Source organism: Selaginella moellendorffii, unplaced genomic scaffold (assembly GCF_000143415.4).
Source record: "Selaginella moellendorffii unplaced genomic scaffold, v1.0 SELMOscaffold_54, whole genome shotgun sequence".
NCBI lineage: Eukaryota > Viridiplantae > Streptophyta > Lycopodiopsida > Selaginellales > Selaginellaceae > Selaginella > Selaginella moellendorffii.
The window spans coordinates 40,423-54,172 of NW_003314315.1; the positions used below are offsets into that span (position 1 = coordinate 40,423).

The 13,750-nt window shown below is 41.0% G+C and overlaps 3 protein-coding genes across 4 annotated transcripts; 1 reads left to right on the forward strand and 2 right to left on the reverse strand.

Annotated features, from left to right (window-relative positions):
• Nucleotides 1–6,656: 6,656 nt before the first annotated feature.
• LOC9661464 (BRISC and BRCA1-A complex member 2) lies at nt 6,657–8,949 on the reverse strand. Of its 2 annotated transcripts, XM_002982561.2 has the most exons (14): nt 8,833–8,949; nt 8,695–8,782; nt 8,466–8,634; nt 8,313–8,403; nt 8,202–8,237; nt 8,035–8,139; nt 7,842–7,972; nt 7,725–7,773; nt 7,584–7,673; nt 7,474–7,527; nt 7,342–7,407; nt 7,198–7,292; nt 7,039–7,138; nt 6,657–6,968 (listed from the first exon to the last, which is right to left on the reverse strand). In XM_002982561.2, exons 1-13 carry the CDS (start codon nt 8,917–8,919, stop codon nt 7,072–7,074), a joined length of 1,128 nt encoding a protein of 375 aa, XP_002982607.1. In that variant the 5' UTR covers nt 8,920–8,949; the 3' UTR covers nt 6,657–6,968; nt 7,039–7,071. The 2 variants fall into 2 exon arrangements, with proteins under 2 accessions (XP_002982607.1, XP_024543430.1); XM_024687662.1 differs by lacking the exon at nt 6,657–6,968 and having other exon boundaries at nt 6,970–7,138.
• A 21-nt stretch (nt 8,950–8,970) lies between these two features.
• On the reverse strand, nt 8,971–11,033 carry LOC9661465 (glyceraldehyde-3-phosphate dehydrogenase B, chloroplastic). The gene is made up of 9 exons (XM_002982562.2): nt 10,894–11,033; nt 10,704–10,814; nt 10,480–10,635; nt 10,261–10,428; nt 10,037–10,197; nt 9,923–9,984; nt 9,817–9,866; nt 9,356–9,762; nt 8,971–9,294 (listed from the first exon to the last, which is right to left on the reverse strand). Exons 1-9 carry the CDS (start codon nt 10,936–10,938, stop codon nt 9,159–9,161), a joined length of 1,296 nt encoding a protein of 431 aa, XP_002982608.1. The 5' UTR covers nt 10,939–11,033; the 3' UTR covers nt 8,971–9,158.
• A 164-nt stretch (nt 11,034–11,197) lies between these two features.
• LOC9661466 (inner membrane protein PPF-1, chloroplastic) lies at nt 11,198–13,545 on the forward strand. The gene is made up of 11 exons (XM_002982407.2): nt 11,198–11,668; nt 11,737–11,847; nt 11,901–11,975; nt 12,047–12,107; nt 12,176–12,249; nt 12,297–12,401; nt 12,455–12,562; nt 12,621–12,721; nt 12,773–12,976; nt 13,026–13,224; nt 13,271–13,545. The coding sequence occupies exons 1-11, from the start codon at nt 11,255–11,257 to the stop codon at nt 13,370–13,372; spliced, it is 1,554 nt and encodes a 517-aa protein (XP_002982453.2). The 5' UTR covers nt 11,198–11,254; the 3' UTR covers nt 13,373–13,545.
• The last annotated feature ends 205 nt before the right edge of the window (nt 13,546–13,750 follow it).

Here is a 13,750-nt window from a genome sequence, read left to right on the forward strand (position 1 = left end):
CCAGCTACTGGCTGTATGGAAACGGTCATGTTAGACTGCGTGCGTAGCATTCTCCAAACTTTTGCATCTTCAGAATGACTTCCTCCAGCAGGTAACTGGAGACTTGTTTGTCGAACTTTGTAAGCTTTCCATCTTCAAATTTTGTCATTTTACCTTCCTTCACTTGAACAAATGGATTGCACAGCTTGAAGATGTTCTCATCCTGCATGGCGTTGGATGGAATATCAGATGCATTGATGATTTTCCTAGCCATCTTGCTTCTCCTTGCTCTCCTGGTACACGGCTCAAATGCCTTCAATTCTGCGCCATTTAATAGCCTGACTTCCTTTCCGTGATGAACTTCTCTTCTGTACTGTAAAGCACTCGGACTTATGTGCCCACAAGAAAAATTCTCCTGATTGTGCGCAAATTCAATATGTCCAGTGATCATTTCTGGATTGAATGCAAATTCAGTGAATGGGACTGGACATCATTTCCCAATTGTCTGCAAATTATAGCAATCATTTCTGGGTTGTATACAAATTCAAGTCACCTGGAGACGCGTCATTGAATAGAAAGTATCTCATTATAAAAGGTCTTCCATGCCATGTTGTCGCAACCAAAAGTGCAAATCAAGCAGCCACAAACTCAAAGAAGATTGCTGAAAGAAACAGCAAAAAAAAAAAAAACCATTCCCCAAGACTGGAATTCCTAGCATATGCCAGCTAAAATCATTCCACACTTCTTCATTAGATTATAAATTGACCAAAATGCTTATGAGTAGGTGGAAAGTTCAAGGTTAAGAGTCTTTTCGAGCAAATTTTCCTAGAAGGCACAGTATAGTATACGCACATTTCTGTACAAACACAAGTTTGTTTTTGTGATTTAGGGTTTGGACTGAAGGCTTGAAAGAAATAGTAAATGAACAACCTAGAAAGGAACTTTTTTTGTTTGATTTAACAATTGTCATCTTGGTAGCTCTTAGGTGTTACTGCATCGCATGATTATTACGATGTGTAGGTGTATTGAAACACTCAAGGCTAGAAGTGGTGGTGTTCCAAATAAAACTTTGGTTTGGTTTAGAGGAACTCCAAATATAAAGGCTTAAATGGTTATTTCAATGGTTTTGCATGATGTAGGAATTAGCCTGAAAAGTTTCAAAGTTGCAAATAATAAACCACCATTATAATTGAGTTTGAGTTTGAGATTTGCTTTTCATTTATATTTTACTAACTTGCATAAAACTTCAATATTTTTAGCAAGGGAAAATGACATTTAAAGAATACATTGAAAAAATTATTTTCTTGATTAGCCATGTTTTAATAAAAGATCTAAATTAAAACCAATTTTACTTCGTTGATGGTGTTCATAGTGAGAACATGAAGCAATACTTTGTGTTATTCCCAATTTATAAAGAGTTTAGAGGAGTATGGCTTATTAACTTAATAATGATAAGCACAAGTCTTACAAGCCTTTGAGTAGTCATTCAGTTGAGAATTGTTATGGGCACAAAAATGGGAATAAACATCACGAATCTATGGTGGCTATTTCAGGGTTGAAGAAGCAAATTTTTTATGAAGAATTATAAACAAGGTTATTATCATTCTAGCGAGCTTAGATACTATAAAGCTAATTGTCCAAAGCTAAAGAACAAATAACATAGCAAGAAGAATGGTCAATTTTTTATTGATGGTAATTTAAATATTAAGAAAAATATTATATCATGAGGAGGAAGATTGTTCTAGTTGGAAGAAAACGATTTTAGTCACTATTTGTCAACTCAACTGTGTGTGGAACAAAACAAATTGAAGACACTTGTGCATCAGCTTTAATACTTGAGAGTATATTCTGTGGTAGTCCAATGCAAATTTTATGATAATAATTTTGTTTTGAAAATTTATTAAGGAGCACATTTTAGTAATATAAAGCATTTCATAAAAGTTATAGCTACTTTGTACAATATTTGATATTTGTGTAAAGGGGTTAAAAGCACTAGTTAGAAAAACCATAATTGTGAAGACTTTTTATCTCATGATCATTCATTGCATGGATTTTATTCCTAGTTGAAGAAAGCCTATCTAGTGGTGTTAAGGATATATGGTTTAGAGAGGGAGTTTAACTTTCAGGTATTATGCTCTTTCATTACATTTTTAAAATGGGTTTATACTTTTGAGTTATCTGATATTTATTTATGACTTCAGAAACCAATACACATGTGGGGGAGAGGCAGTATTATGACTTATAGTTGGCTAATATTTTTCCATTTGAATTTCCTTATACATTGCCTTTATTATGAGTGTGAGATTACACTAGAGTCAGAGACAATGTAAATCTATTAGTATCCATTTCAATTAAGCTATGTGGAAGAGTAAAATGTTAAATAATAAATCAAGGAATTACTTAAGTTTGGATTTATTCAACTAAGTAAGTTTTTTTTTTGGCACATCAGTCTTATTTGTAAATAAGAAGGATGACTTAATGCAAATATGTATTAACTATTGTGTTTTGAAAAAGAAAATGGTGAAAGATAAAATGTTAATATTACATATAGATGATATCCTAGACAAGTTTGGTGAAACCCAAGTGTTTATCAATATTGATATAAGGAGTGGACATCATTAGATTACAATGGATAATATCTATCTCTAAAATAATATTCAACATGAGTTTCAAACATTTTAAGTTCACAATTATGCCATTTAGATTGATGAATATATTAGCTATATTTGTTTGGTTGATGATGGAAGTGTTTAGGCATTATCTATATGAGTTTGTGGAGATTTTCTTGTTGAGCAAAGCTCTAATACTTCAACTTACTAATCTATTTAAACCTTATAAAGTAATTTGTGATGTGAATGGTTATACATTGGGGGAAGTTTTCATGCAAAAGGGGCAACCTATTATATATAAAAGTTAGACTTTACATTTTGTGGAACAGTGATATTTCATATATGAGGAAGAGTTACTTTCAATTGTAACAAAAGAAAAGTGATTAAGCAAACATCATGTTTTTCAAATATAAAGGCACTATCTTTATTGTGTAGTGTCTATGATATTGATGAATTATAAATATTTTGTGTATTTATTCATATAAAAGGAGTTAAACACTAGGCAAACTTATTATATAGTCAAACTCATAGAGTTTGGAGAGTTTCCTATCAAGTATCATTTGGAAAAAATGAATATGATGGCAAATGCTTTATCATATACTTCTTATATATCAAAATTAAAAATATAATTTTATCATCATTTGAGTAAAGTGATAAGTGAGTTTGGGTAGTCAATTGAAGTTGCTCAAACTCAAGATGTTAATATGGTTTCATTGCAAGCTTAGATAGAAGCATTAGTGGATGGGATTCTTTACTATAATAGCCATATAGATGTGTTAATTAATCAAGTTTTATTCTACTATCATGATTATTCAGAGGCTGATTATTTTAGAGGGAAGAAGACATAAATAAAAAATAATATTTATTAGAGGAGTATCCTCAAATATTGCAAATTATATAAGCTTTATCAACAAGTAAAAGTATCACAGAAGAAGTTAAAAGAGCTTTTGCAACCTTTGCTTATTCTTCAAAGTTATTAGTGTAGTATCTCTACATACTTTATCACTTATTTACCATGAATACAAAGGTATTGAGTAAATGTGGGCTATAGTGAATTAATGAAGTATATGTAGTTGTTACCTCTTTAAAAGATTTCACTGCCTCAAACTTGGTTATGGTCTACTTAGAGAATGTTTTTTTTATTTTGTTTGCCAAAGGATATCATTAATGATTGAGACTCAAAGTTCATTAGTGGATTTTAGAAAAACTTTATTTAATTATAATTTACTTAAAGAAGGTTTTCTTTGATTTTAGTTTGCTAGAGGACATTAGTAATGATTAGAATTCAAAGTTCACTAGTGGATTTTAGAAGAACTTCATAAAAGTTATGCAAATGACTTAAAACTCTCAAGTGAAATCATCCTTAAATAGATAGGTAAATCAAGTGTGTAAATCAAATGATGGAGATATGATATACTGTAGCATTAGCTAAAAGTAGAGATAATAAAATTTATATCTTCTACGTAATTCAATTATAACAATAACCAACACGGTGACAATCATTACTTTACCATGTTTAGAAGGTATCCCAAAACAGCATTAGAGTTAGAATTGCATTTGATTAATGATAATTTGGATAAGTTTGATTTAGAAATGATTGATCTTGCTACAAACCTTAATGAGATTATAGTGGTGCATATATGGAATTTGTAAATAGTCTAGAACATAGTGGAGAATGTTGCTAATGAACATCATCAATTTAGAGAATATAATGTATGAGACGTTTTTTTAATGCAAGTGATTTTTATGTCAAATGAGTGGTAGAACACTTTAGTGCTTTTACAGAATGAGAAAAGTGACAAATTTTCTCACAATTATGCTGGTTTATATAACTTGTTATAAAGTAGCTTATCAAATGCAATTGTTAGCTGGAATAAAAATTCATTTGATATTTTATGTCAATTATTTGAAAAGTGTACTATCTTAGAGTGAAGAGCCTAATGACACCTTAATGTATATGACTTTGAATAATAGATTAAAAACTTAAACAGAATTCCCTAAAAAAGGTGATAACTGGTGCAACTCATCTTTGGGATAAGAATATTGTTGAAGGGGAAGAATTGTTAAGCCTTAACTTTGACCACATAATCAATTTGTCAACTAAAGGATATATTATAACATGGATTTAGTGTAGAGTACCCTAAGGGCTCATAATGGTAGTGGTGGTTGTGGGTGGTGAGAAGGTGTAATGTTATCTAGATGAAACTAGACTTCTTTATCTTTATCATTTTGTGCCAAGTCATAACACTTATAATCGTGAGTTGCTCATAGGATTTTAGCTTTATTATAACTATAGTGTGGGAGTTAGTGAGACTTATTTGGTGCTAAAGAGAGCTTGGAAGATATAACTCATCTATTTGCATCCCAAGGCAAATAATGGTGCTATAGAGAAATTGACTAGGTTTTACTCATTTCTTCCAAGTCAAGAGCCTTTAATGGCCTCCAAATAGATAAGTAGCCCACTAAAGTCTAGATACAAAAGCTTAGAGTTGTTTGCCTCTTATCCTTTAAGGCTTTGGTGGTTTTCACGTGGAAAGTGACATGTAAAAACTTGGATGCATAAATTGGCTTGTTTGTGTACATTGCCATTTTGGGAAATATTAGTGACATTTCCTTATATCTAAAGGCTGAAGTTAGTGGTAGAGATGCTTTCAAGTAGCTCTAGGAGCATGTTGGGCATCATTATGCCCACACAAGCAAAGAGAGTATCAAAGAACTATCTTTTATTATCCCTTCCTTTGACAAATGTTTTTTGTAACAAGTCAATGTAGAGAGGTCTCCCAATGGTCTAGGAAAGCTCCCAGCAAGGGGCTTAAGAAATCACAGTCCACAACATTTCCCCTACAAAGGCATCACACATAATTGGGAGATTAACCAGCTTGTGGCATATATGCTTTGTAGTGTCTAGAGAGTGGCATGCCCCACTTAAGAGCCAATATAGCTCAAAACTGCTATTTCTTCAAGACTAGAGTATTCTCCAGTGAAGATCTCTCCTAGATCAAAGCACTATTAACAATTGCCACATATGGCATTTGCTTCAAGAACAAAATCCCCATCTAGCAAACACTGTCCCAATGGCAAAAAAAACTCGCAAAAGCTACAAGACATGGTCCCATGACAAATGAAAAAGAGTGAATTGACGGTATTGTAGCTCAGGGTGAGTATGACACTCTGCCTTGTTGCCATCTCCCTATAGGAAAATGTGGCAGTGACAATTCTTGGCTAGAAGTAGTTGTAGATGATGTTGCATCATCCAAATCACCATGCCACATCTTGGAAACATGATCTAAGATGCTTAGCCTCAGGCATACATCACAAGGTATAAGGAGAGACGATGCTTGGGTGCCCTTGGTGCTCCTGCTACTGTTGTTGCCACTGTGGGCATAGTAGAGACCCATTAGGCACTATACTTGCATAAAATCTAGGATGGGCTGCCATGAAGAAGAGGCATGATAGGTTTGCTCCTGGGTTGTTGCCACTATTGGTTTTGTTGCTAGGAGTAGAAGCTCTCTCCCATCCTATCTACTTTCACTAAATATTCATCCACAGCCTTAGCTGAAAGTTGCCAATGGGAAGAGCTTTCTCACCTAGTGCTGTCATAATTAAAGTGACTTAGGAACTAGATATTCACTCTTTAGATGCGCAAGAGAGGATGGAGACAAGGAGAGATTAGAGAGAGAAGAGGCAATGTAGTTAGAATGTGTGAGCCTGAATACGACTACATGCTAGTGATATATTTGCTAGCTCGACCACTCCAAAACAATATTGAAAGCCTGGACCCATTATTAGCTTCACAAGCTTAAAGCGTTTATTCTTCCAAATTAAATTTATGGGTCCAACTGATCTACATGGCAGCGGTAGAATGATGGGGTAGCTATTGCATTTTTGTCAACTTCACAACCAGCCTGTTGCAATCCTCAATCATTTAAACGAACGAGAAGATTCAAAATGATAACCTGCCCAAGTCCATGCATGCCCGCCTTATGTCACTCCTGTGTTCGTCATATGAAGAATGACTCTAGCCTGCCCTAGGTATGTTCAGCTCCTCTTCTGCTAGGAATGCAGTCATTAAACCGGATAAAAGAACCCTTAAATTTTACAGCCCCTACCAAGGAGAACTTGCTCCTGCTAAACAATAGCACTCAACCCAGAGAGAAGTAGAGAAAAGTGGAAGAAACAAAGAAGAAAGAGGCAAAGAAATCAAAGATGTAAAGAAGAGGGTTGTATTCCCTCCGGACATGACCCAATCAATAGCCGCAATTCTTGAAACCTGGTGGAATCGCGAGCAGTACCCCGCATCCGGATTGGGCAGGGACAAATTCTTCGTCTCGCAATCCATAATCGCTGCCTGGACGTTCATGCAATGCGAGAGATCCAAGACTGTAGCATAGCCCGTGCATGGGTTTCGAGATCTCACTAAAAGAATTAAGGACTAAACTTGGCAGCAAACCTTTTCCTATGTCATTAGAGGAGGCGACCCTGGCTAGTGGTATTGCAAGCTTTCGTTGCAGTACTGCTTGAAAGAAGCATTCTCCTCAGTGATGAAGTCACTGGACAAGAAAATTGAGCGCGTGAAAGGGTATAAGAGAATGGATGAGACACTACGCACCATATCCGGGACACCATTTCACTTGGATCCCAGCGGGGACTCCAAGGGTAATCCTCGTATGCTCGAGAGATTGGCCGTCCTTGCGAGTCGAAGTGCTGAGAAACGAAGCTTTAGCTTAACGATATCATCACAACACACAGATACCTGTGAGCTTTGCAACAGCAAGGTGGGCTGGACTTTTGGAAACTGCAACGGTAGAGAGATGTGGATCTTCAAGAAGAAAGCATCAACAAAGTCTCAGTGCCCGAAACAGGGAATAAACTTTTATTTGCTTACCAAGAAGGTGAAAACGCCAGCCGAGGCTATCATGGAAACCTTTCTGCCAAAATCCTGCAAAACTTCGTGTAACTTCTTCTCTTTGTATGAATCAAGCAACTCCATCTAACCGTTTCAGCTTCAAGAGGCCTTCCAAAGACCGGAACCAATGCTTCTATGAAATTTCTCCGGAGCGTCAGAGACGCGCAAGCATCGACTATCTACACAGCACACTTAACCAAATCAGCCACAGCCGCCGAGATTCTGCTTACTTGTGACTGTAGCAACTCTAGCAACTTGGGAATGTACTCGGCTAAGCACCTAAATGATCAAACACAAGCTTTAGCTAAGATACAATACATACGCAAGGAAAAGAAAGAAACGCTTACATGCTGTCCGTCCAAGCGGGGAGCCTAACATCCTCCACCTTGAAAACCTCCCTGAGAACGTTTGGAGCGTGGAGTTTAATCAGAGGAACAGCTGACAAAAAAGTAAACTCCCGCTGCACTGGATAGCACACCTTCATCCAGAGCCAGCAAATTTTCGAATGAGCCAGCAAAAGGAAGTCGAGGAAAGGCTTACTTGCAGCACTACTCCGGTATTAGGCGGCTGTAGCAAAAGGCGACTCTGCCTTGCTAGCTTCGAAAGATCCACTTCGTGGAGTGGAATGGAAAAGATGACTCGCGCCTGTTAAACTGCGAACAATTATCATCCAGAAGAACAAGGAACAAGGCAGACTTTTCACTCACATTGTCTCCATCTGTGACGAGTCCCATTTCAAGATCCTGTCCAAGTAAGAAAAGAGAAACACGCAAACATGGAATCAAAAGAAGAAGAAGAGGAGAAAGATAAAAGACTACCTCAATGCTCTCGAGTGTGTTAACCTCGAAATGGAGACGAGAATCCTTGAGCTCTTCCACTCGCTTGCGTTGATACTGAAGATACTCGTTCCTAGAAGATGGAAATCGTAGCGAAGTCTCTTTTAAACAATCAGAGAAAAAAAGAGATCTTACCGCAATTCAACGAGGAACCTGAGAAGTGTGGAAGGATCTTTCGAGTCCCAGCCTTTCAAAATGGAGGAAATCGAAGAGTTCGTGGCAAGTGGCTGAAAATCCGAGTCGTGGGCAGCAAAAATCACATCCGGTGGCCAGTATGGATGCTGACAGCTGAAAATCACTTCCCCTGGACAACCAAAAATCTTTAGGAGAAGCACGCTCGGGATAAAAAAAGAAGGCTACTCACATCGAACCGGCTCAAGGAAGCAAGGAATGAGCACAGAGAAGCGATCGAAAAAACTGTGCGACTCATGGCTCTTCCGGAAGCCATCGACCTAGACGCTCCAAAGAAAATCAAAACAAAAACCTTTGATCGATCGCTCACCTGTATGGGCAGCACAGAGTTCTGGAGAAGATAGTCGACTTGATCCACAATGTCGCGAGGGAGCATAGGAAACCAGCTGGGCGCCATCGCCCCTTCTTTTTAGCAACTTTAAACCCTAAGCTCATTAAGTTCGACAGAAAATGCGAATATTCGTAGATCTCTTCGTAAAGCAGCAATCTTTAAGCTCTACGCCTCCACACTCCAAGCTCCACGCTTCATACTCTCCGAGCTCCATTCATACTCTCTAAGCTCCTCCAGCTCGCTCCAAACTCTTTCAGGCTTACAAGAGTAGAGACTTTCAATTGAATTCATTCCGAGATTTCCTCTCATGCATCGTAGACTCTGCATTCATCGGTGTCCGGGTTTGTCTTGCAAAACTCGTCCAAAGGATCACCGGAAGGAGCCGCAGCTCCACCGGGCCACTTGTCAGCTACAAGGTGCGCCAAGTCAACCACCCGTTGACTTTTCAAAACAAGGATTAACCGCTAGTCAAAACCTGGAGAAAAAAGAAATGGTTGCTCACCTGTATCCCCACTCGTTGTCATACCAAGCGACCACCTTGACCATGTCGTCGCCCATGACCATGGTCAGCGACGCGTCAACGGTCGATGACACATCGGAGCAGCGGAAGTCAACGGAGACCAGCGGGATGTCACAGACGGCCAGGATGCCCTTGAGGGGGCCGTCGGCGGCCTTCCGGAAGGCAGCGTTGACGTCCTCGGCCGTCATGCCCTTCTTGTCAACGTTGACCACCAGGTCAACAACCGAGACGTTTGGAGTGGGCACTCGCAGGGCAATGCCATTGAGCTTGCCCTTGAGCTGCGGAAGAACCAGTGACACCGCCTTGGCGGCGCCTGTGCTCGTCGGGACGATGTTTAGCGCTGCCGCGCGGGCTCGCCGCAAATCCCTGTGGGAGGCATCCAGCAGCCTCTACAAATACAAGAACTTGGTGAGATCTTTCTCGTTTTCTTGGAAATCATTAACCTGATCTCCTGTGTAAGAATGTGTTGTTGTCATGGTCCCCTTAACAATTCCTGGTCACAGTTGGCCATCAAGTTAAAGTTTTGGATGAAGTTTAGTCTTAATGTACCGAATTCCTCGTCCATGACTTTAACGAATGGAGCCAGGCAATTCGTCGTGCACGAAGCGTTACTGCAAAACAAAGATCGATTGTCCTCCCCAAAGAAGCAGCGAAGATTCTAACCTTACGATGTTCGCCACCTCGTGATCGTAGTCAGCCTCGTTAACGCCCACGACGTAAGTTGGAATGTCGGTTCCTTTTGCCGGAGCAGTTATAATCACTTTCTTTGCTCCGGCCTGGATGTGCTTTCCAGCACCGGGTCCATCGACAAAAACTCCAGTTCCCTTGAAAGTGATCAATCGCAAAAGTTTGTGACCAAGTTTTTCATGCGAGATCGCTATAGGTACCTCAATAACAATGTCGATTCCCATGTCAGCCCAAGGAAGTTTCAAAGGATCTCGGCTGGAGACAACTGTGATGTTCTTGCCATCCACGCTGATGGTCTTGTCGTCCACAACTTTGACGTTGGCCTTGAAAGTTCCAAGCATGGAATCGTACTTGAGAAGGTGTGAAGCCTGGTGGATCATACATTTCAGTCACACGATCAGCACTAAGATTTCTCTTACGTTTTTGACACCTCCACTGTCGTTGACGGCGATCACATCCAAGGGGGAATCCTTTCGGCCGTGCCAGCAACGGAGAAAGTTGCGACCAATCCGCCCAAAACCATTGATGGCAACTTTGAGCTTTGCGGTGGTTTCACCTTTGATTGCTCCACCAGACTATCAAAAGCATGAAAGTTTAATAAAGAACTTGTTCTTCCCACGATCATAGCCGTACGAGACAATACCTTGACAATGGAAACTTGTTGCCTCACGGTGTCGAAGAGCGTCGCGTCATTCCGAGCCGCAAATGGCATTGAGGACGAGGCCTTAAGTCCAGAAAACTCTGCCAGCTCCATCTTTTCGCACGGACAATACAAAAATTAGAGAAGAATTTCCGCTCAATTGTTCTAAAGTTCTGGGAAAACAATACCGTACCTTCCCAGCAGCAAGGAATTGGGAAGAAGCTATAGCAGAGGCCATTGTCCTCTCGGGCCAAAGGAGAAAACTCTCCACACAATGCTTATAAAAATTGGTATCACATTTGAATGGAATTTACCCGCGAGCAAATGTAAACCATGAGACCGCGTTGGCGATAAGGTGGTCAGGCCTCGCCACACACTCCTCATCTCGACCACCGTACGCATGTGAGTTTTGGCCCGTGGCCCAAATCGTCGTGGACCTGGGTTCGAGTCCTCTGCCCCGCAAAAATATCCAGAATATCTACAAGTGTAGGGTTTGTGCCAGCGAGTGGGGGACGTGGATAGAGCAATGAAACCCTAGTGCGGGATTTTCGGAAATGGCCACGCTAGTCTCCTCCACCAGCGCCGCGCATTCGCTTCTTCCCCACGGCGCTGCCAGAAGGAGCTCGCATTCTTGCTGCTCGCACAGGAATTCCTTCTTTGGAGCTGAATTGGATCGAAAGAGCGTGTATTACAAGTTGCGGCGATCGAGGAGCCGGCGGGAGCTGCGATTTCTGGTCAGTGCGCACCTAGGTCAGCCGGAGGATTTGGAGTCGGCATTGGATTTGCTAGCGCAAGCGCCGGAGTCAGTCCAGAATGCGCTCGCTAGAGTCGAGGGATTTCTCTACACTGTGGCGGATGCCGCTGTCGCCACGGATGTTGTAACGGATAGCACGAGTGAGACCGTCCAACAGGCCCAGCAGAGCGATTGGTTCTCTGGCGTGACTACTGTCATGGAAGCGGTGCTCAAGGTTAGAATATACTATCGAGCGAATTCTATGCTTCGATCGATCATACTCCTTTGTGTTTTTTCTCTTAGGTGTTGAAGGACGGTCTTACAACGCTCAAAGTGCCGTATGCCTACGGGTTTGCGATCATTCTACTCACAGTCTTGGTGAAAGTTTTGACGTTCCCATTGACGAAGTCACAGGTAAAACTTAGAGATTGTTGCTGGCTAGATACTAAGGCGTTGCGAATTTCCAGGCAGAGTCCACGATATCTATGCAAAACTTGCAGCCAAAATTGAAAGCCATCCAGCAACGTTATGCTGGAGATCAGGTACTCAGTGACTGCTTTTTTTTCTCTCTCTCTCTCTCTTAGCTCAGGAAAGAGTCTTTGCGTTTGGCCAGGAAAGGATTCAAATGGAGACAGCTCGTCTCTACAAGCAAGCTGGAGTTAATCCTCTTGCTGGTAAGTTCTAGTGAGTGTAATTCACGAGCTTGATGTTTTTCTTTCTTTCTTCGTTTTTGTTCTTGCAGGATGTTTGCCGACCTTGGCGACTTTACCTGTCTGGATTGGCTTGTACAGGGCATTGTCAAATGTTGCAAATGAGGTCAGTTTCCGGTTGTAATTTTCTCTGTTTGTTTACATTTTCTTCAGGGCCTCTTGAGTGAAGGGTTTTTTTGGATACCTTCTCTGGCAGGTCCGACAACAATAGCTGCACGTCAAAGCGGTAGTGGTATCTCCTGGCTGTTTCCTTTTGTGGTCGGTATAATTTTGTAGCAATCAGCTGGTTTTCAAACTCGTTTTTTGTTTAGGATGGGCATCCTCCCCTGGGATGGGGGGACACAATCGCGTACTTAGTACTGCCTGTTCTTCTGATTGGATCACAATACGCTTCTATGCAGATTATGCAACCGCCGCAGGTACTGAAATACTACTTCTCGCTGTACTTCGTAACGCGTACGAGGGTTGTTTTTGCAGACTGATCCAAGCCAAAAGAATACACAGCTAATTTTGAAGTTCCTTCCTCTCATGATCGGCTATTTTGCTCTTTCTGTTCCCTCCGGACTCAGTCTATACTGGTTAAGTAGAGAACCGTGTGGTGAACTCTCTACTTACTCATTTTCCTGCAGGCTAACAAACAATATCCTCAGCACTGGCCAACAAGTGTGGCTGCGAAAGCTCGGTGGGGCTAAGCCTGTCGTTGCTAGTGGCGGTGGTGACATAATCTCGGCTGGTCAGGCCAAGCGGTCTACTCCATCTCCACCCGCAGCGACTGTAGCACCAGCACCAGCAAGAGAAGCAGGAGGAACAAGAGAAAGCCGACGGGGTGAAAGGTACTCGTCTGTTTTGATTTCACTTTTAGACAGCAGCTTGTAAATCCAGGTTCAGGCAACTAAAGGCAGCAGAGTCGAAACGAAAAGCCGAGAGAGCAGAGAAAACAAGATTGGCCGCAGAATCAACTAAGGCGCCAATGTCGTCTGAGAGAAAAGACGGGGAGGAAAGTCGCAAAGCCGATCCAGAGACTAGCGACGGGGACGAGTCTTCTTCAGACGAAGACAGCGATGATAGCGAGGTCACGAAGGTGCGTACTTTCTTTTGTTCCTGTTAGTCACCGATGGATCCCACAGGGCTCGTTGGAGGAATTGTATGCTAGCAGTGGGAACGGAGCAGCTAGCAATGGAGGCTCTCCCAACAAAAGTAAGCGATCGAAAAGGAAGCGCTCAGTTTGAAAGCAACTAAAGAAGCCAACGATCACTGTCCAGGTTCGGCAAGCTACTTTGCCTGGATTCAAAAGGATTTGACTCTGTGGATAGCCCAGAGGAAACACTATCTTACAGTTTTGTAAAATATAATTCTCGTTACTTGCTAGGATCAAACCCGGAATCCGGATTTTCAGCCTTCACATTCGTTTCTAGAGACTGAACTACCTTTGTAGGCTTCACGTGAAGGCCACACTGACGATGCCTGAGTATGAGGAGCACGTCAAAAGGGTGATAGTTCAGCTGGATCAAGGTTTTTTTAAAGTGCAGATGCAGGTATTCATACTGCACTCATTTGATTCATCATATATGTTTACACACGTTATACTAAATTCACAAAAATTTACT